The following is a 22240-nucleotide window of genomic DNA, read 5'->3' as shown; positions in this document are numbered from 1 at the left end:
TATATGTCCAAATGAGTTTATTTTACCAACTTCCAGCAAACTCTGAACACCTCAGGGGCCACGATAAGTGAAATTACTAAATAAAGCAGCCAGCTGACTGAGGTGTAACCACGCTGGAATATAACTGCAAAGAAAACAATGTGATGATGTGGATGGTGTGACGCAGTTATCACAGCAGAGTCAGGCCACAGTGCGTAGATCCACATGTTTGAGTTGGCAGCACGAAACAGAAGTTCTGTTTCATAATAAGTCACAGACAAGAGAGTCTCCACCTGCTGGGACAGGTGGAGGACTGAAGGATATCCCTTTAGTCTGTCTGTGCCTAGACTAGCGCCATCTTTAGAGTATAACTATTTTCATTACAGTGTGTAAAAGGCTGTTTATGGCTATGATTCAGACGTCACTGAATAGCGAGCTAGCGTAGGTTACCAACCATAACACCCACATAACCTCAGCTTTCTTTCTTCCTCTAGTTTTTTCTTTTTCAGCCCCAGTGGGAAAAATCTTGATCTGACCTGTCTGTGTGTATGAACATGACTTCTCTGTCACGGGCAGCAGACATGATGAAAGTGATAAGTTTATTAAAATATTTGCCTAAACCCGCATGTTTATGTTTACCTGCCTGTTTTTGAGGATTGTTGGCAGACCGCTGCTGGTGTGGGGAAATCATGGTGCACAAGTGGACCCAATTGCAGTAATGTAAATTGCACGAGTCTGCATATGGACCTGCTTACAATGTAAATCTGAACCTGACAAACACCAGGAGGGAGGTTCGAGCGGGTGGAGCTTTTGCTCGAGCTATTAATTGATTAAGCAGCACACAGTTCATCATTTGCTCTGTGGCACTCGTGGCTCAAGAGTTGGGAGTTCGCCTTGTAATCGGAAGGTTGCCGGTTCGAGCCCTGGCTTGGACCCTCTTGGTCGTTGTGTCTTTGGGCAAGACTCTTCACACTGGTGGTGGTCAGAGGCCCCAGTGGTGCCAGTGTCCGGCAGCCTCGTGGCTACAATGTAGCTGCCATCACCAGTGTGTGAATGTGTGTGTGGATGACTGGATGTGTAAAGCGTTTTGGGGTCCTTAGGGACTAGTAAAGCGCTATACAAATACAGGCCATTTATTAACATGTTTTATGAACATTATCAGTTCACAGATTTAAGCTGCAGTGTGTCTTTTACACCCAGTTTAACAAGTCAAGCTCTGGTGTTTTGGTCTGGAGCCTGTGGGAGTTTTTCACCCCTGAGCTCATCCTGAAGCTGTTGTTCCACCTGTGTGGCCCTCACTCTGCTGTCGAGTGAAGTGAATCTGCGCCTCTCCTTTATCTTATCTGTGTTTTGATTAAAAAGAGGCCAGTTGGCAGTCTTAAAGGTTCCCTGATATCAGCGCCTTCTCTGCGCGTACAGCTGACACGGTGAAGCTCAATGAGAGAAAGGGGATAAAGGTCTTTGCTCTCAAAGTGAACCCGCTCGTGCCTCTGCCCTCGGCTTCAACCTGCAGCGGGTGCCGCTGATGCTCGACTGCGGGCGACAATAAACCAATTGCAGCTTATCTGACACCTCTGAGTCCAGGTGAACGTGGGAACACTTTGTTCCATCAGAGCAGGAAGATAAAGAAACACCCTGAACATCTTTCAGATTAAATCTGACCGCAGCACACAGGCAAAACCACATCTATGGCTTTAAAACCTGCATATCTTACATTGGGAAACACAGGGGCTTTATTTTCTTCATGTTACAGTGCATAGGTGAGTTGGAGGGCGCCTAAAAATGTGCACTATATCTCCTGTGAGCCTGTTTGGAGCTGGTCACAGCTTTCCTGTCATTTTTACTGCAAGATCTTCCGACTTTCTTGTGACTTCCTGTTTTCATTTCCTGTCTGCAGGTCATTTTCCAAACAAGGCGATGCCATCAGCCGGCACGCTGCCCTGGCTTCAGGGAATCCTCTGCAACGCCAACAACCCCTGCTTCAGACATCCGACACCGGGCGAGTCCCCGGGCATCGTCGGCAACTTCAACGACTCAATGTGAGTGGCCAAAAAAGAGGCTTTTATTCTGAAAAACTTCTCATCTTTATTAAACTGCTAAAGCGTGCTTGTGGTTTCATCTTTTACTAATCAGCAGACATTTTTAAGTAAAATGAATTTTATTCTGATAGTACCTCACATTCTTTCATTTCATTTTCATTACATTTACATATAGAGTGAAATCTCAGCTCAGTTCTTACATAAATGCCGTCTGTAGAGCTGAAACAGGCTGTCAGTGACTTTATTTCTGAAACTTTATTGATACACTTTAACTTTCCTCCTCTCACACATTAACAGACAAAACTGAATTTTAAGATTTCAGCTGCTTTTACCTCTAACCAACACCGGCAGGTCATCTGCTCTCAGTGTTTGTGTATAAGCTGACGCTTCAGCTGTTTTCATGGCCTTAACCCAAAATCAGTAAGGATTCATCATGACTGATTACATCACACACATCAGCCGATTTTGTGGTCGCTTTTTTCGCTATTAGTTTACACTCGGGAGCTGCTCGTTAAGCGGTACTGGAACAGTGACCTTCAAAGTAAAAGCTGCGGCCTTTTGAAATGTGTTGGTTTCAGCAATAAGGAGTCGCTTTTACTATGAAGGCGAACATAGTTTTTTTTTTTGGTTTGTGTCGTATGTGTTTGACTTTCACCACCACTCTGTGGTTAGTGGGCGAGCGTTTGCAGACTAACCGGCATCTTTCATCCAACCTGTGGGAATCTGCTGGTGACCAGATCGATCATAAAGAGGTTTTGGGTGCAACATCTTCTTTGTGAGCCAATATCACCCAGAGGTCGCTGGAGGTTCGCTGGTCTCTAGGCCTGTGTGACTGAGGCCCCAAAGCTTTAATCTTATTGGTTGCTTATCAAATTCCTGCTACGTTTTCATTCTCCTAAGGAGCCAGAAGCTCAATAACTCTCAGATGTTGTGACACATAAACATCAACTACTTTTAAGACTTAAAGCTACGATATAAATTACTTATCTGAGCTTTTTCACTTTAATACTTCATGTTCCTTTACTTGTTTTAAAGTGACACTTAAACTTCCTGTAGAGTTTAATTTTGAACCTTTTTCCACTGTTTCACTTCACATATTTTAAATAGCACCATCTGCTGACACCTTCCTCCCTTTTCTGTCTGCAGACAGTCAGTGTAAGAAGGTTAGCTTTTGAACCTGTGGACTGAAGTAGTATCCTTACATATCTACTACTTTTATCTAGAACCTACCTTTGGCTGATCCCTTATTCAGAAGGTGGTCACTTCAGCTGCAGATTGGATCTGTGATCAAACCGAGGGATCTTTTGCTTGTTAGGCGAATGTAAACCTTAAACTCTGGAGTTTAGTTAGTCACTGCTTCCATAATAACTAACACTTTAACTGTTTTGAGTGTCAACAGAAATGTCATTTTAACCTGTTTGTTGTTTTCACTGTAAGCTGGCATGTGCCGGGTCTTTCCCTCTGTGTTTGTATGCATGCTAAGAGCTTCTTTGTGGCTCACGTTTGATGTTTTACTTTTATTTTGCAGAATTTCTCGCCTTTTCTCGGACGCCAAGAAGATCCTCCTGTACAGTCAGAATGATAAAAACCTTGAGGGCTTCAAGGAGCTGGCTCAAGCCCTGCAGGTGCTGCAGTCCAGCCGCTCAGGTAGGACACGCAAAACGCAACCCTCACTGTGTGGGGATGAGCTCAGATCAGGGTTAGCGATGCAGTTTGACTTTGTTTGATTTCGCTAATCTGAGCATCAGTGTGGGTTGGAGTGATAACAGACATATCAGCCGTAATCACGTCATCACAAATAAGAAATACACAGTGTAGATAAAAACTCAAAGCGTTTAAATGGCTAAAGTTCCAGCTACGAGGTGTATTTATAGACATGTTCTTGTTTTAATCTTAACAACCTGCACATGGCAACAAAGATTTAAAAAAGGACTTTGCCAGCTTTTGGATAAGAAAAGTAAAATCTTACTGTATCAACATGACCATAGTAATAATATTCATTATTATCATTTTTAAACTGTATAACAGAACAATTGCAGAATTTAAAAGAAGTAGAACATTTTCTTTTAACAGCCAGCCGGTGCCTAAATGTGAAGGTTTTATCGCCATTCCTTTAACAGAGGAACCTAAAGGCCAAAATGCATGCACTTATTTTGAAAGGTAATGTTGTAAAAACACAGCAGAACCCTAAAACTGGTCACCTGGGCCCTGATTGGTGTTAAGAAGTTAAACTTACTGAGACTTCAGGCCAGATGAGAGCCTCGGAAACCAGCCACATAACACCCATCTTCCATATTTCTGTGAGAACAGTTCCTCGTGCAAAACAAGGAAGCTGGAGGCAAAGGTTCTCACATTTCTTGTGCTGATTTTATGGCAGCTATAGGACTTGGTCTTTTCAGACTTTTGAGACGCACCTGATGAATTCCTTAACCCCAGGTTACCATGTTAGAGGAGAAGATGGACTGAAGTTATCACCTAATGCTGGCTACATTGGTTAGCAAGCTTCATCTATAGACTGGACAGTAGGACACAAACAGTTAACAGACAACTTGGACGCCGTATTCATACAATTAAGCTAACAGCAGCCATAATATTGGTCGGATAATCGTATAAAAATTAAAAAACTGCTGGAGCCTCGAGTGGACGTTAGAGGAACTGCAGCTTCTGAAACTGGAGCCTTAGCTTTTATTTTTTAGCCCCAGAGGTTAATGTTTGGAGAGAATGCCTTGACTAACCCTACAGTGTAATTCATAAACCTGTGAGTCATGACTGTCGGCAGGCTCTTTTTTTTGAATGCCACCTTCGTCAATAAATCATCTCTGAGATCAGCTCGCTGAAGGAACCTAACAGCTAGCGAGTCTTTGCAGAACCTCTCAAAGGTCAGCAGGTTTTTAGGCGTCCTTTCTCTGCGGCAGGAGTTTTCAGGCTCGCTGAACAAAAAGAATTTCTCTCTTTTGTGCGTTAATTTGCAGCTTTGGCTCTCTGTGGGGGGCGTTTGTTTTCCCTACCTGCACCGACCTGCCGGCTCTCTTGCTTCTCCTCCCTGTTGATTGAGCATCAGCACGTTTCTGCTCTTTATTCCCTCTAATCTGATAATAAATGAAGCAGTTTTATTGGTCAGGAGGGCGATGGTGTGATGAGGGGGCGGCATGACACGCTGCAGCAGGTTTACCTGCTTACCTTCCAGGTGAGCTCACCTGGTTAGAGGGCAGCAACCAGGATTCAGCAGTTCTCAGGAAACTTCATAGCCCGAGGCCTTAGAAACAGATCTGCGAAAATGCAAATGTTTCTCTGCAGGAAAGCGACCTTTAACGGTTTGTTCAGCACCAATAAAACAGATTTTCATCTGACAGACAATTTTCATGTCAGTTTTAAATCTAAAGCAAGCATAGAAAGCTAATCAGCTAATTCTCAAGCTTCAAATGAGCCAAGACCTCCAACGTTCACATCAAGGCGTTAAGGCTAAAGACCGCACAACGAAACACACTGAAAGTTTTTCCTTTGTTTGTTTCTTTCTGGTGGTTTTTATAGTTTGTTTTATCACTTTGTGTTGTTTTTGTTTGTCTGTGTTTGTGTCCTGGTTTTTGTCTCTTCATGGTTAATTCGTTGTCTTTTTGTCTGTTTTTGTCTCTTTTGTAGTTGCTTTTTGTCTCTGTATGATATTTTGTTTCTTTGTATCCAGTTTTTGCCTCTTACTGTTTGATTTCTTCCTCTTTGTTTTTTTGTCTTTGTTTTTGTGGTGTTTTTATTTGTCTGTGGTTGTTTTTTGCCTCGTTATGCTGGGTTTGTTGTTTTGTTTTGTTGTTTTTGGTCTTATGTTTTGGTTTGGTTTGTTTTGTATGACATGGGGTTTTTTTGGGTTTTTTTTGTCATTTTGTGTCCTGTCTTTGTCTCGTGTTGGTTTTCTTCTCTTTGTATTTGATTTTTGGCTGTTTATGTTGTTTTTGGCTCTCTGTAGTTGGTTTTTGTCTCTGTTTTGTTTTTATGGTTTTGTGTCTTATTGGTTTTTGTTTCTTTTTATCTTGTTTTTGCCTCTTCATGTTTGTGATTTGTGTCTGTTCGTGTTATTTTTTTTCTATGGTTCCATGGGTTATTTATTTGCCACTTTGTGTCCTTTTTTTATTTTTATGTGATTGTTTTTGTTTCTTTGTATTCAGTTATTGCATCTTTCTATTCAATTGTTCCCTCTTCGTGTTTGATTTTTTCCACTTTTGTGTTGTTTTCTCTCTGTTGTGGATTTTGTCTTTCGGTTGTCATCTGATCGCGAGCGGTCACTCCACACGCAGTTTTCTGATATTAACACAACTCTCTTCTGACTCTGCTGAGGGGGGTAGAAGGGTGGCAGCAGGAGCCGATTCTGATTGGCTGGCCCTGTGGCCCCTCCCCTGCAGGTGGACTGACAGGGTCAGTGTGCATCGTGCATGTTCGCGACGCCCTGTCGTGTTGGGTTTTCTGCTGCTCGGCTCGGCGCCGTCCCGCAGAGCGTCACTGAGTTCAGATGTGTCCCTGCAGCTGTACAAACGTGTAATTCAGAGTGTCCTAATGGGGGTCTACATCAGACCTGAACCTGGATTGGGTCGCTGCAAGCATCTCACATAACCATTACTGTACAGTTTAGCAGCTGACTGTTAGTTCCTCTGTGGATTAAAACCATCCGGCAAGCTTGAAGTCATGAAAGTGGAGGACTCTTTGAACATCTTTAGTTTCTGAAACACTATCAAAAAGTTCAAACATGATGAGCGGCAGACAAGAACCAGTTTTTTAATGTGGTACCGGAACGCGGTGGTGTGGTGGTTTAATGATGGCGAGTTGTGATTGAAGCAGACGGGCTTCTCTGCTGGAAACTGCTTCTCATTTGACCAATCACATCACTGCGAGCTGCTGATGTCAGACAGCTGGACCTGTCCTCTGACCCATCACTAACACTAACTGTAGTAACACTCAGTCGGCTTTTTGTCCCCAAAGGGCCTCTATACCTCCGCTCATCTGAGCGCAGATGAACACCACATGATTGTCGCCTTCGAGCTGAAACAGGAAAATTAATCATCGATTGATTTATTAGAGACAGATCAGAGAACATATGATACTTCCTCGGAAAAGACTCGCTTTTACGGCAGTCCTGCCTGAACTTGATCTGTTCAGGGTTCCTCCTGCTCGAGCAGGAAGTGAAGCGAGTAGCTGATCTGGGCTGGCACTGAAATCAGATTGAGGCTGAGGAGTGACGGCTTCTGATTTTAAATAATTTCTTTCACAACAAAATCACAGAAATCATAAATATGATCTCTGTATTTTAGCTGAACATGCTGAAGTCTGCAAACATGGAATGAAAAGTGGAAAATTTAAACAGATAAATGGTAGATCGTCCAGGCTTACAGAAGCTTGTAAACCATAAAGTTGTGCTACGTGAGATAAGCGCAAAGACAAAGTGCATTTAGTGAAAACAATAAGCTGTCACACAAAACTGGACTAAAAGAAAACGTAAAGAAAATTGTGTGGGCTGTCACAACCCAGCGTACTCCTAGTGTCAGTCCCAAGCCCAGATAAGTGGGAGGTTTGCGTCAGGAAGGGCATCAGGCGTAAAATCTGTGGGAAAGCAGATGTGCAGATCCATCCATGGCGACCTCTGGGGAAAATAAGGAAGCAGCCGGAAGCACCTGTACTGTCCGGTCCAAATATGGTCGTTTGTGACAAACCTGTAATAAAATATGAATATAAAAAACCAACATGGCACGAGCCAAGTTACTAATGTTAAGTCACTTTGAGTGAGCTAAGGTAACAATTGTGTGACAGCACAATGGCTTTGTCCATGTTTTATAAAGTCTGTGAATAGAAGGGTACAAATATTAATTGGATGTATGAAAATACAGATCACATCTTGGAAAATAAGAAGTGAAACAGGAAAATGCAGCAGAAGAGGGATAAAAAGATATGCCTCAGTTTGATGCTCTCCTGCTGATAAACAGAGTGATGAAGGAGCCGATTAATAACGGTGACGTCGTTCTAAGCTGGAGGATAAAAGCTTCTGAGGAAGCTCGACGATGCTTTTATTGAATTTTAGGGTTTCTGATGGAAGCTGGCTGATGGATCAGCAGCCGCATTTTACCAGTTAGAGCGTTTCTTCATGGATGTCCATAAAGCTGCAAATAAAACCAATCGATCGATACATTTCTGTGGTTTGCTGATGTTCAGCAGGCTGGAGGCAGGAGGACAGCAACGACTGTAATCTTGGATGATCCGTCATCTTAAATCTCCACGTTTTGAAAGAGTGAAGCAACACAGGCAGAGAAGCTTCACACGTTAGCTTCCTGTTTGTTTCAAATGAATGACAAGAGAAGCTCCTCTCAGCCTTCGTTGCAGCTGCCTGTTCAAACCTGCAGAAGAAGAAGAAAGGCGCAGGGAGGGGTGGGCATGTATGCGTGCGGGGGCATCATGCAAAAGTGCATCCAGCTGCTGTGATGGAGCTGAGTGGAAAGTTTGAGCTGCAGGCGTGTGTGAGCACGCAGGTCGAACGAAGAGCAGCGATGACGTAACAAAGACTGAACGTAAAGCCCTCTTGCAGCCGCTCGGGTGCGGACGTGCCCCCGACAAGCCCAAATATGGTCCGAACGCCTCCTCAGGCCGCAGTTATAGCATCTGTACCTTCACTAAAATGATTTCTATCTGACTTTCAGATTCAAACTGACATCAGATTAAAATAGAAAATCCAACCACAGTAAACGGACCATTAACAATCACTCCAACCGTCCAAATCCAAACACATAAAACCTCTCAATCGTCTGGGATTATTGGTAGTTCAAATATCCGTCAAAGGTTTTTATTGCTGTAGCAGTCGGCTCTGTTACCAACAGTCACACCTGTTTGTTTGTTTGTTTGTTTGTTTTTATTTATTTTAATCTCAGATCTGTGTTTTTGTGCAATTGAATTTTTCTCATCGCAGTTTTTTGGGGTGTTTGAGGAATTTTGTTTTTCAGGGATTCCTCACAGTTTACTTACCAGTGTCATAAGAACATAGAGGAATGTCTCTGTTTAATGGCCTGACTGTTACCTGTTAGTCTTTCTCCTGCACCAATCACGAGTCAGTGGTGTGTCACCTGAGAGGCCTAAAAGCTTGAATGAAACCAATGTTTTATCAGCCTGTCTCGTTCTCAGCTTGGACGGATTTTAGTCAAACCGAAAGCAGAGATGACATTTTAAAAATGTGCTGGGGGAACTGCTTCACCCTCTCCTCTGTAAAAAATTACACAATTGCTTTGTGGCCACAAATACGTTCACATTTAAAAGACAAAACCCTCTGATTTACTGGAGGAGGAGAAGGAGGAGTCAGGTTTCTCTGACCTGCTCTGTTTTGTCTGTTTTTGTTTTTTCTCCCACAGGCTTCAAGTTGAAGCATTTCCTGCGAGACAATGAGACTCTGTCGAGTTTTCTGTTGAGGAACGCCTCCTTCCCCGAACACAGCGTCCAGCAGATCACGGAGGCCGACGTAAACCTGCAGAAGGTGAGGAGGCATTCTGCACATGCTCAGTCTGACCCCTGTGAGCCCTACATGGATACGGGCAGCTGGAGGAATTTTACTCCAACTTTCATTCATGAGAAAACTAACAGTGTGGAGTAAAACCATCCACAATATACAAGATAAAAAGTTGACAGATATCAGATGAAAGTCTGAAAATATAGGTAAAATTTAAAAAATATATAAAATGCAAAGAAACACAACACAGTATGGAGTAAAAGAAGAAGAAGAAAGTGTCAGACTAAATAAAATAAAAAAATAAAAAAATATGCAATAAAAGCTGGAATATTGTGAACCGGTGTACAGAACACAAGAAAGAAAAATGCAAATATGAATTAAGTGGAGAGGTGGAATAACAATAAGGAGGAAAAGTTCGTGAATGATTAAACACTTGAAATAGAATTTGCTAACTTGCAGAAAATCTGCAGAGTATATGGAATAAAAGACTGAAATGTTGGAGTACATGTTACACAGTAAAACATGAAATAAATACAATGATTGAAACTAATTTCAGAATATTAAAGTCAGACTATATGAAGCGAAACCTGAAGATAAAGAAATCCCTCTTTGGCCTCTGTTTCTGTCTCAGGTCCTCCTCGGGGGGTTCGCGGTCCACCTGAGGGACATGTGTCCCAGGAAGGGGGGCAAGCAGAGCCTGGAGGAATTTGTGACGATCTCGGACAAACAGGTGTCGGCGATGGTTCAAGAAAAGATCTGCCAGGCTCCGCCCGCCTGGCTCAACCACGCCGAGGAGCACTTTCTGGACAACTTGGACTTCCTCAAACCCATCCGGGTAAATACGGCCCTGCTAATCCACTGATATGATTCATGTTTTGCTCATTTAAAGCAGGTTTTTCATCCAGAAACTTTTAGAAACTTTTTCTCCCAGTGTGAAACCACCTCCTGCAGCGTTTCAGCTTATCCTGTATGAACACATTTCAAATCGTGACTTGTCTTCTTTTCTGTTAAATACTTTCTCAGATATAATGATCCTTATAGATGTCAAACACTTGAACTGGCACACTGAGCACTTTTTAGCCCCGAGTTCTGCCTGCAGGTGTGTCTTTCAGGCTGCCTCTAACATACTTTAAATAACAAACTTGTCTGAAAACGTGAATTTTACACTGGAATAGTCCAAAGGCATTTTTTCCTCCCCCCCTCCGTTCAGGTGACACAGCAAAGGTGTGCTGGCGTGTCCTCAGCATATTAAATGTGTGTGTGTGGGAGGAGGCGTGCCTCGGCCTGTCCCAGCTCTTTACAGTCTCAGTTTTCGTAGCCCGGAGACCAGTTTTAAAGAGTTTGAAGGATTCAATGCAGCCGTATGTCACAAGAGGCCTCAGCCTCTTTTGTGTGCAGAAATCTACGAGCACTTCGAGTGACTGCAAAGCTGAAACCGTGCGAGTTTCCACAGCAGCACAGAACGAAGTCCGTGAAAATCCAGCAGCCTTGTCTCAGAGAAGTCATAGGTGTTTAGCTAGTTATCAGTTATAGGAATCTTAAACAGAGTGAACTAGACTTAAAAGCCAGATTTTAGGGGAAAATCCCCCACACATGCCCATTATTGCCGTGCATTTATCTCCAGTTATGACACAGCAACTTTTAAAACTTGATTAAAAATCAGACAAATGACAACGTTCGGAGAAAAGTGGACAACACGAAAGCAAAGAAATGTTAGATACTCAGAGACAGAGAAGTGAAATCGTCACAAATATGAGCCAAAAATAAACAACAGCGAGCAGAGTTCAGGTGATCTGCTAGAAGTGCAGAACACCTAAAGACTTCAGTTTGCTGGACGAGTGCTAAATCTGTCTGTTTACAGGGTCCAGAGAACGTTCGTATGATGACTTATGTCATCACTCAGTATCTTTCAACACTGCTGGGAAGGTCTCTGTCTCATCTGACTGTGAAACATGTAAAAATAAAAATAACTAAACTGAAGATAGATGAGTGGGTTATTATTTATTTCAGCCAAGGTTGAGCTGAAACTGAAAATGTCTCTTTGTGTCTTTCAGAGGGACGTCAGGGCTGACCCCGAGGCCGTCCAACAGGTCGCCAGGGCAACCGACAACCTGCTGGATAGTCTGGGTTCATTGGCAGTTGAGGTAAGTCATCAGCAGGAGCTCAGACCTTTATTAGTACGATTAATATCTCAGCAGCCGTGTTATTGGTTCACAGGTCCAGTTCAGACACTGAGGTTTAGCTTAGCATAAGCTAGCAGCTTAAACCACCTGTCAGTCAAAGAGGCCACTCCCCTTTTGTATCAGGCTCTGAAGGGGTTTATTTTTGCTTTAAATTGGCCTCTTTGGGGACTGGCTCACTGCTGGAGCCTCTGGTGGACATTAGAGGAACTGGAGCTTTAGCTTAACCTTTTATCCCTGATGGCTGATGCTTGATTCAGGCTGACGCAAAGATCATCAGTCAGTTTTTCTTTGTGTCTTTTCATCATGTGCTTTTAATGATGGTGTTTGTCTCACGAACAAAGATCTGGGCACAAAATATCACAGTCAGCTTTTTACTGGACATGCGCGTCACCCAATCGAGTCTTCCGGGCCACGTCAGCACCATCAGGGGCCACTGGGTTTACTTGGCAGCTCCGAGTGTCTCTGCGAGTCTTTGTGTCCAGATAAAAGCAGTTTCCCTGCAGCAGAGACAGACGAGTTCCCAGCTGAACAAAGACTCAAATGTCTCAGTGGGTTTTTACTTCACAGCCGCCTCAGGAGGAGAAAGCACGAGTCCGAACAAACAGCAAACACTCAGCGTCCGTCTACGTCCTGCTGAGACGCTGAAGACCGCAGATGGCTGCATGCAGCCTTTAGTGACCATGTTAGAGGTCACAGAGACACTGAGGGGGCTCTGAAAGCTGCATTGTGTGGCAGAAAGTGGTTTGCGACACATCTGCAGCTCTGCAGAGCCTCCAGCCTGGGATTACAGTGGGAATAGACTGGAAATAAAGTTTGAGTGGGAGACTGTGGTTGGCGTGAACAGTTTGATAACCAGAGTAAAGTTCAGTTAGACTTCCCCAGATTGTTGTTTTTTGCCCCGAGGTTATCACACACTTTAAAACACACAGTACACACAATCGCTCTGTGGGCTAAAGTGAAAACATGTGACAGAGTGGTTTGTTTGGTTTGTGCAGGCGCTGAGTCAGGGACAGGATGAGTGTGATCCTGTGAAAAAGGGATTTAAGATGGGCATTATTGAACTGGCAATCCAGGAAATTACAACATTTAGTTTAAAAAACCCAAACAGCTAAATAACTTTAACAATCTTATCTCCTTCGTTCTGCTTTGTTCTCATGGTCAGAGAGGAAGTGTTTTTCCCAGCACTGCATTAAAAATCATGTGATGAAGAAAGAAGAGACACTCAGCTGTGATGGGACCATTAGAACAAAACCCATTTTACATTTTCTGTCAAAAACTCCCAGTTTAAAATAACTTTATTCAAACATCTGGAGCTCCATCTGTTTGATAGCATCCCAGTCATATGAAAAACACATACAGTGTCTCCCTGTCCACAGGTAAACACGTAGTTTACACGCCCACGCTGTCAAAACTTGACCTACTTTCAAGCGTCTCAGCTGTGAGGTTTAAAGGCGATATGTACGGGATCTGATGATACGGCGACAATAAAGTAGTCCTTGTTTTACTGCCTGGTTAATATATTTATTTGTTTAATCAGTTCATAAGAGAGTGCTTTGAACAATAACTTTACAGCTTTAACATGAATGGTAAAACATGCCTGTCTGAATTTCCCAGAGCCCAAGGGACACACTATAGAAGCACTGACAACAAAGGCTGGGGACAGTAGAGAAACAATAAACATGCTGAGGACAAAAACGGGAAACAAACTTTAGAGATACTCGACACATAGTACTCAAACTTTTGCAGATAATCCGGATAAATATTGAAGAGGCGGTGGGGACAAAACTGTAGACATATTGAGGACATGTTTGGGACAATAACTACCCTTTTCCTCAGATTGGAGCTGCAGCAGTTTCACTTCTGCTGATGCCGCTGACCTAAAGTAACCTGCGGCTCTTCCTCTTTGAGGTCCCTTCCTCCTGAGGCAATAAAAATAATAACATCTGAAGCTCCCTTTACCTTTCCTCTATTGGTACTTTTTTAATGCTCATATTTAGATTCTGCCAGCAGGCACCAAAACTCCTGTGGTGTTCCGGTCAAATTAGAACCTTTTCATTTAGAAGAAACTCACGTTGTTACAGAAGAATGTGTTCTTTCTGGTTCCTATTTTGTGACACACCTGGGGAACATCTGTGAGCTTAAAAGGACCTAATTACCAAAAACAGGTGAAATAGCAGAACTGGAAAGATTTTGAGTCAAACAAGCAAAAGTTGATGCTCAAATCTGTAAATCGGTTTGGTTTATTCTCCTTTAAATGAGATATTTTTAGAGATTGAGCAGACACATAAATCATGATGTGGTTTAAGGACCGAATGATTAATCTGTGAGCAGAAAGCCAAACTGCTTAATGAGTTATCAGATATTTTGGTTACAACTGTGAGACTTTTAAAAGCTACTTCAAATTAAGCATGTGGACCTTAAACCTTGTTTTTTTTTTACATTAACTGGATCAGCTCTTTGCATCTGAACTTTTGCTTTGTTACATCACTTTTGTTATCATATGTATAAAATTAGTCTGAGCTTCAACAGGAAGCGCAGCCAGACACGAGTTTACTGTCAGCAGTTTTTAGCTAGGGGAGAGTTCAGCTTCATTCTGTGATCCATTTTTAGCATGTTCAGTTTTTAACCTTCGGCGAATGTCTATAATTCCTGAGTTCAGACTCTTTTTAAAGTTTATTTCATTTTTAATTACGCATTGTTTTCCACTTGAGCCTTAACTTTGATATTTTTCATTTATTACATGTTTATATATTTCAATTTAGAATTTTTATGTAAATCTAGCGCTGGTTCATAACAACAGAGAGAGAACCCAAACATTGGGTCAGGGAGGAGCATCTGCCTTGACCTGAGGGGTGAAGGAACAGAGAGGAGAGTGTAGATAGACAGGGCAAAACACAAGCTACAGTCAAGTGCAGACAAAATGTAACATTTTGAAGCTGCTCAGTGCATGATGGGAAGTCTCCCATCTCCTTGAGCATATAGCAGCGTAAATTAAGGGAGGGTTCAGGGTTGCATGATCCAGCTTTAGCTATTAGTCCAGTCTCCCTCGACCAGTCTGACCAGTATCTTCTGTCTTGGGTCTACAGTTGGCCAGTATGAAGAGCTGGATCGATCTGAGGAACGAGATAGTCTTCCTGACGCAGAACGCCACGTCGTCGCCCAGCACCATGTACCAGGCCGTCTCCCGGATCGTGTGCGGTCACCCTGAAGGCGGCGGCCTGCAGATCAAATCCCTCAACTGGTACGAAGACAGCAACTACAAGGCTCTGTTCGGAAACTACAACAGCAGCGAGGACGAGACGGCGTCGCTCTATGACAACTCCTCCAGTGAGTCCTCGGGGTCATCCTCGGACCTTCCAACCCCAATGAAGCTTTTGTATTCAGTAGACAAACATTCAGCTAATACAGCCCATGTCAGAGAAACTAAACTCTTGCTATATAACAGCCTCCTGTGAACAGATATATGTCCGAGTCCAAGAATAAAAACACTGAGGTGGACATGAGCTATTATGTCCACTTCAAGTACTCTAGGTGCTTTTAAAGCCAGACTCTGATACTTCTGTATTTATTTTTCTTTGTGTTATCGTGATTCCTGAAACACGCCTGCTACATGTATGTGGTAACCTCCATCACGTGTGTGTTGTAGCTCCGTACTGTAACAGCCTGGTGAAGAACATGGACTCAAACCCCATGTCCAGGATGATCTGGCAGGCCCTGAAGCCCCTGCTGTTAGGGAAGCTCCTGTACACCCCCCACACGCCCGCCACGCAGAAGATCATCCACGAGGTATGATGTCACTTCCTGTGCAAAAGCTCCAGACTGCAGCTGATTGGTCACCTTTAGCTAGTAACCCAGGGTAAAAAGACTCATGTCTGTGGTGTGTTTAGGTGAATCGGACCTTCCAGGAGCTCGGTGTGTTCAGGGAGCTGGGGGGGATGTGGGAGGAGATAAGGCCCAAAGTCTGGGACTTCATGGAGAACAGCGAGCAGATGAACGTGATCAGGGTAAGCAAGCTCCGCCCACCACCTCACGTGTTCTTCATCATCGATGTCTTTCTAACTCATCTGCTTTATTTTAGACAAAATGTTCTCATACCTTTTCTTTTTTCCTTTCTTCTTTCCTTCCTATCTTTCATTCAGACTCTGCTAAAGAACAACATCACCGCCAGAGTCTTCCGCGCTCAGCTTGCTGACACGGACTGGACCGTAGAGGACATCTCCAACTTCCTGTCCAAGCAGGCAGATAACCAGCAGCCACCAGGCAGCTACCTCACCTGGAGGGATGTGTTCAACGAGACCGATCAGGCCATCATGAGCATCTCCCACTTCATGGAGGTCAGTATCCAAGCATGCAGGGAAACTGGCTGTAGTTGGTGTGCACAGATCACATGACCGGATCTGTGTCTGTCTGTATTTTAAGTGTGTGAACCTGGACAAACTGGAGCCGGTCTCCAACGAGGAGAGAATGGTGAACGTGTCCATGAAGCTACTGGAAGACAGGAAGTTCTGGGCAGGGATTGTGTTTCTGGATGTCCCTTCCAACGCCACAGAGCTACCTCCCAAACTCAACTACAAGATCAGAATGGACATTGACAACGTGGAGCGGACCAATAAGATCAAAGACGCGTAAGGAGCCACACACACAGGCAGATAAAAGTGTCCTGTTCCTCATTCCTAAATTCCAGAATTTACTCCAGTAAAGCCAGCACAAATAGTTTCTAGGTGGGTTTGTGTACGGTCCGTGTGAGGACTCGCCTCTCAGTCAGCAACAGCCAGGACATCCCCGTAATGTAAAGCATTTAATTTCTACAGGTAAAAACTGTATCTGGCAACACTGTAGAGAAAGCACAAACAGTATGTGGGTGAAAGGTTATCTGATGCTCTGCAAACCAGAGTTTTAGGTTTGTTTTTTAAAATTAATTGGAGCAAATTTTAACACTTAACTTATAATAATTACATTTTTACAACAACAGTTTTTTTAATGTACTTTTAAGTTACAGACCTTGCAATGCAAAATAATGCATTTGAGGTCTAAATTGACAAAGTCATGGCCTTGGCTCCTTTGCTTGAGCATTACCTTTCTTTCTTGTACTGTTCCTTCTGTAGCTCTTTATCACATCCTGCTGTTTAACTAGCAGCACTTCCTGCACTCTGTCCTCCTTCTCAGATACTGGGACCCGGGTCCTCGTGCCGACCCGTTTGAGGACATGCGATACATCTGGGGTGGGTTCTCGTACCTTCAGGACGTTATTGAGCAAGGCATCATCAGAGCGGTGACGGGCACCAAGGAGAAGACGGGAGTTTACATCCAGCAGATGCCGTACCCGTGTTACGTAGATGACATGTGAGATTATTCACATCATTTCCCAGGTTTGGTCCCCTCCTCGCCGCTCTCGGTCTGTAACCCCGTCCTTCCTGTCCTCTGTCTCAGTTTCCTGCGGGTGATGAGCCGCTCCATGCCTCTCTTCATGACTCTTGCCTGGATGTACTCAGTGGCCATCATCCTGAAGAGCGTGGTGTATGAGAAGGAGGCTCGACTGAAGGAGACTATGAGGATCATGGGTCTGGATAACGGCATCCTGTGGTTCAGCTGGTTCATCAGCAGCCTGATTCCTCTGCTCATCAGCGCCGGGCTGCTAGTGTTGCTGCTCAAGGTGACGACTAAAAACCAAAATACATAGAAAACAGTGTCATTAGAAAAACAGAGCATCCACACATTCACATCTCCAAGAATGCAATATTAATAATGTCCCATCTCGTCTTCTCGTGGTTCCTGTGCAGATGGGGAACCTCCTGCCCTACAGCGACCCCGGCGTCATCTTCCTCTTCCTGGGGTCCTTCGGTGTGGTGACCATCATGCAATGCTTCCTGCTCAGCACGGCATTTGCCCGTGCCAACCTCGCCGCCGCCTGTGGAGGAATCATCTACTTCACCCTCTACCTGCCATACGTGCTCTGCGTCGCCTGGGAAGAGTACATCGGCTTCGGGACGAAAGTCTTCGCTGTAAGGCTGCGCATCTTTTTCACAATTTTAATGTTGTGATGTGATGGGGCGAGTCACATGCCCACCTCTCGCTCTGCAGAGCCTTCTGTCCCCTGTGGCGTTCGGATTCGGCTGCGAGTACTTCGCTCTGTTTGAGGAGCAGGGAGTCGGTATCCAGTGGAAGAACCTGGTGTCCAGCCCACTGGAGGAGGATGACTTCAGCCTCCGCACCGCCATCATCATCATGTACTTTGACTCCTTCCTGTACGGAGTCCTGACATGGTATCTTGAAGCCGTGTTTCCAGGTGAGAGCTTTTCTTCTTCGTGTGTTTATTGAACTGCAGTCATCATTATTTAGCATGCTACAAGAAGTAATTGTTAGTTATACATTATTAACGGTTATAATCAACACATCCTTTGAATAGCTCATCCCCAGTTCTTCAAACTATCGATCAGTCCACAGGCTGTTTGTACACTGACCATGAAAAATCTCTGATACACAACAAAGACTCCATAAAGCACGTTCTGCTCCTCAGGTCAGTATGGGATCCCTCGGCCGTGGTACTTCCCCTTCACTAAATCCTATTGGATTGGAGAAAAGGACGGAAAGTCCAACAAACTCCCACTGAATCGGAAAGGAAACCCCGGAGGTGAGATTACTGTGCTGCGAAGCTCCAGAACTTCCTCCTAAAAACCAACAACTGAGTTCTCTTTATTTTTAAACAGAGTTTTTAATGTGAAAGAGACTTCCTGAACAGTGCAGTAAGATGTGTCTGTATGTCTGCAGCGGTGTGCGTGGAGGAGGAGCCGGCTCATCTGGAGCCTGGAGTCTACATCGAGAACCTGGTGAAAGTTTACCGTCATGGTAAGAAGCTGGCGGTGGATGGACTAACGCTCGGCTTCTACGAGGGACAAATCACCTCCTTCCTGGGACACAACGGAGCCGGAAAAACCACCACCATGTGAGTCCGAGACACACCACACTGCTGATACAGATTCTGCCACAGGGCCTGGTGCAGGTAACATCCTCCTCTCTTTTCCCTGCAGGTCCATACTTACTGGCCTGTTCCCACCTACCTCTGGCACTGCCTACATCCTGGGCAGAGACATCCGGACAGAGCTGAGCGCCATTAGGCAGAGTCTGGGAGTCTGTCCACAGCACAACGTCCTCTTCAGCATGTGAGTGCTTTTCCTCAACATGCTTGTTATGCTGTCTTCGCTCCGTCTTTACCTCGATTGTTACGTGACCTTGCTCATGTTGTGGCACCTCTTGCAGGCTCACGGTGGAGGAGCACATCTGGTTCTACGCACGGCTCAAAGGCTTGCCAGAGGAACGCGTGAAAGGTGAGATCGAGCAGATCCTGCAGGACACAGGGCTGCCGCACAAACGCAACTGCAGGACCAGCACTCTGTCTGGGGGCATGCAGAGGAAGCTGTCCGTGGCCCTGGCCTTCGTCGGGGGGTCAAAGGTTGTAATCCTGGACGAGCCCACAGCCGGCGTGGACCCTTACGCCCGCAGAGGAATCTGGGACTTGCTGCTGAAGTACCGTCAGGGTAAGGTTCTCCCAGATTGGTCAGATTTTAGCTACTCTCTTCGTTTTGACTGGATTTTTAACGTTGGGTCTCATTTCAGGCCGGACCATCATCCTGTCCACTCACCACATGGACGAGGCGGACATCCTCGGCGACCGCATCGCCATCATCAGCCACGGGAAGCTGTGCTGCGTGGGCTCATCTCTGTACCTGAAGAACCAGCTGGGGACCGGCTACTACCTGACGCTGGTGAAGAAGAACCCAGAGCCATCACTCAGCTCCTGCAGGAACTCGGCCAGCACCGTCTCCTTCACCAAGAAGGTCTCTGTAGAATTTATTTACTAGTAATGCTTAGCTCTGCAGTTTTCAGTAGTATATAGGTCTTTCTTTACACTGTATTCCAGTACGATTGATTAATTTTGAGCAGTTTGTCTGTTAGTGAAAAGTATTTTTGCAGTATTTTACCTTTACCGTGTAGTTGTCTCCTTATAGTATTTTTCTTTAGCATTTGGAGTATTAATTAGCATTATTAATTCCTGTGCAGTAGCAATACCTTAAAGTAAAACCATTTGTGTTTTAGGAGGAGGAGGAGTGCGGCTCGGTCAGCAGCAGCGACGCAGGACTCGGCAGCGAACATGAAAGTGAGGCCGCTACCATCGGTGAGCTCTCTGTTCCCACAGAGCGTTTGATTGGTTCGCTGTCCGGTGGATCTGATTTGTTTTGTGTCTCCGTCTTCAGAAAATGGCCCAGCAGCATCCACCTGCAATATCCCCTTTGTACCCCCGGACGTGTCGCTGGTTTCTGCCTTGATCCTGCGTCACGTCCCCGACGCCCGCCTGGTGGAGGACCTGGGACACGAGCTGACCTACGTCCTGCCGTACAGCGCTGCCAAAGACGGAGCCTTCGTGGAGCTCTTCAAAGACCTGGACACGAAGCTTTCCGACCTCGGCATTTCCAGCTACGGAGTGTCGGACACCACCCTGGAGGAGGTGGGACACATTTGAGTAAAACTGATTTGTGAAGCATTCTTCTCGGTGAATCACCGTGAAGCATGAAAACAAAAGTTTGACATTAGTTTTAATGTTTTATGTCACTTTAGATTTTCCTGAAAGTGGCTGAAGACAACGGAGTCGACACCGAAGTGACCTCAGGTGAGGAAGGAGTGATGTCTGACTGTGACATATCAAAATAAGAGCCTGAAATCACATTTCCAAGTTTTTTTGTTTAGACGGGACACTTCCTGTTCAGAGGCGGAGGAGGACTCATGCTTTCGGTGGAGGAGACCCTCAGAGCTGCTTGAGACCGTTAACAGATGATGACAACGATGACTGCAATGATTCTGAAGACCAAGGTACAAAAAAAACACAGCAAAGCAAAATTTATTCACAGAGAGTTACAATGGGATAAAATACCAGGGGCGCAAAATTCAAGGGAAGAAATCAAAAGACTGGAATTTCAAAATAAAGCGCCAACTGTACAGAGTAACGAGTGGAAATATGAGAAGTTTCTCACTTTTGTTGTCTTGTAACATCCTGTCTGCGCACTCTCAACGTTTTCTTATTTGATCATGTGACCTCGTTTCCTCTCAGAGTGCAAAGAAACCGACTGGCTGAACTGTACTGACGGTAAAGGCTCATATCAGGTGACAGGCTGGACTCTGAGGAGGCAGCAGTTTGTTGCTCTGATGTGGAAGCGGTTTCTGTATGCCCGGCGCTCCAGGAAGGGCTTCTTCGCTCAGGTATGCCGTCGCCAGCGATAAAAACCCGCTGCTGCTTTCTGATCAAACCGGCCTGCTGCGGCTCATCGGGGAAAAAAAATCTGTGTTTCAGATCGTCCTTCCGGCCGTGTTTGTCTGCATCGCTCTGGTCTTCAGTCTCATCGTGCCGCCGTTTGGAGTTTATCCCAGTTTGGAGCTGCAGCCGTGGATGTACCAGGAACAAGCGACCTTCATCAGGTACACGACTGCCCTGAACTCTCACTGAGTTATCCAGAGGTATTTCCTGCGATCTGACTGTGGTTGTGTTTTTCGTCCTCTCAGTGATGATGCTCCTGGAAATGCCAACATGCAGAAGCTTTTAGATGCGCTGCTGAACGCTCCGGGATTTGGGACTCGCTGCATGGACGGATACACGAACCCGTAAGAAACTTCGACACCCTGAGCATTACATTCACTTTAAACTAGTCTTCATCAACGTGTGAGCGAATCAGCTTTTACTCACCTGAAACCTCACTACATTTTTTTTTCTACCCTCTGTCTCTTCCTCTCCTCCTCCCTGTAGAGAGGCACCCTGTACGATGGGCGATGAGGACTGGTACACTCCTGAAGTTCCTGAAAGCGTCCTGGAACTCTTTAGCTCCAGAAACTGGACCATGGACGATCCCTCTCCAGCCTGCATGTGCAGCTGCGATGGCAAGAAGAAGATGCTGCCAGACTGCCCGGCTGGAGCCGGAGGTCTGCCCCCACCTGAGGTCAGAGCACGGGGAGTGGTGGGCAGATACGAAAGGAGGACACACGCATTCAACCTCTATGGGATGCTCGTTTTACACCCAGTCAACTTGCTAATTAACCTCATTAGCTGGCAGATGTTCCAACAATAGGTTTTTAGTGTAATCGTTTTTTTAGCTGTAATAACTTTATCAAAGCCACTTTGAGCTCTCTGAAGGGGAATTTCTGTAAGCTTAGAAAAACTTTTAAAAGAATCACCTGAACACACTTAATATTAAATTAGTTTTAACATAGTTTTTAAAAAAAACAACGCTATTTTGTGCATTTGGCCCAACTTTAGTCTTAGATTTACCTGACCTAAGCCTGACCCACCTGTGTGCAGCATCCTGTGAAATTGTGGTTAAATAAAAAGGGACTCTTCCTGTCGTTCAGATGAAGCTGAGTGAAACGGACATCCTACAGAACCTCACTGGGAGAAACATCTCCGACTACCTGGTGAAGACTTACGCTCAGATCATTGGCAAGAGGTAAGACACACTCAGAGGACTCACCTGCTCACACACACACACACACACACACACACACACACACACACACACACACACACACAC

The 22240-nt window shown here is 44.8% G+C and overlaps 1 protein-coding gene across 2 annotated transcripts in view; it reads left to right on the top strand.

The window, feature by feature from the left end:
* The window catches only part of abca1b (ATP-binding cassette, sub-family A (ABC1), member 1B), a 40989-nt gene that overhangs the window by 11309 nt on the left and 7440 nt on the right, over positions 1 to 22240 (top strand). Inside the window, exons 4-31 of one of the 2 annotated variants that reach the window (XM_013909165.1) lie at positions 1877 to 2018; positions 3547 to 3665; positions 9392 to 9513; positions 10118 to 10321; positions 11541 to 11630; positions 14756 to 14996; positions 15316 to 15455; positions 15557 to 15673; positions 15809 to 16003; positions 16089 to 16294; positions 16836 to 17012; positions 17100 to 17322; positions 17450 to 17671; positions 17751 to 17955; positions 18187 to 18300; positions 18438 to 18612; positions 18698 to 18829; positions 18927 to 19204; positions 19284 to 19504; positions 19764 to 19824; positions 19922 to 20172; positions 20283 to 20334; positions 20412 to 20534; positions 20773 to 20921; positions 21013 to 21137; positions 21222 to 21320; positions 21463 to 21652; positions 22062 to 22156. In XM_013909165.1, the coding sequence (XP_013764619.1) occupies positions 1877 to 2018; positions 3547 to 3665; positions 9392 to 9513; positions 10118 to 10321; positions 11541 to 11630; positions 14756 to 14996; positions 15316 to 15455; positions 15557 to 15673; positions 15809 to 16003; positions 16089 to 16294; positions 16836 to 17012; positions 17100 to 17322; positions 17450 to 17671; positions 17751 to 17955; positions 18187 to 18300; positions 18438 to 18612; positions 18698 to 18829; positions 18927 to 19204; positions 19284 to 19504; positions 19764 to 19824; positions 19922 to 20172; positions 20283 to 20334; positions 20412 to 20534; positions 20773 to 20921; positions 21013 to 21137; positions 21222 to 21320; positions 21463 to 21652; positions 22062 to 22156 (4468 nt within the window). Of the gene's footprint in view, positions 1 to 1876; positions 2019 to 3546; positions 3666 to 9391; positions 9514 to 10117; positions 10322 to 11540; positions 11631 to 14755; positions 14997 to 15315; positions 15456 to 15556; positions 15674 to 15808; positions 16004 to 16088; positions 16295 to 16835; positions 17013 to 17099; positions 17323 to 17449; positions 17672 to 17750; positions 17956 to 18186; positions 18301 to 18437; positions 18613 to 18697; positions 18830 to 18926; positions 19205 to 19283; positions 19505 to 19763; positions 19843 to 19921; positions 20173 to 20282; positions 20335 to 20411; positions 20535 to 20772; positions 20922 to 21012; positions 21138 to 21221; positions 21321 to 21462; positions 21653 to 22061; positions 22157 to 22240 lie in introns of both variants that reach the window. The other variant, XM_013909164.1, reaches the window with a different exon arrangement.

The sequence above is a fragment of the Pundamilia nyererei genome, unplaced genomic scaffold, assembly GCF_000239375.1.
Source record: "Pundamilia nyererei isolate P.nyererei 1_Seehausen unplaced genomic scaffold, PunNye1.0 scaffold00020, whole genome shotgun sequence".
NCBI lineage: Eukaryota > Metazoa > Chordata > Actinopteri > Cichliformes > Cichlidae > Pundamilia > Pundamilia nyererei.
This window is presented reverse-complemented; position numbering and strand designations above follow the sequence as displayed.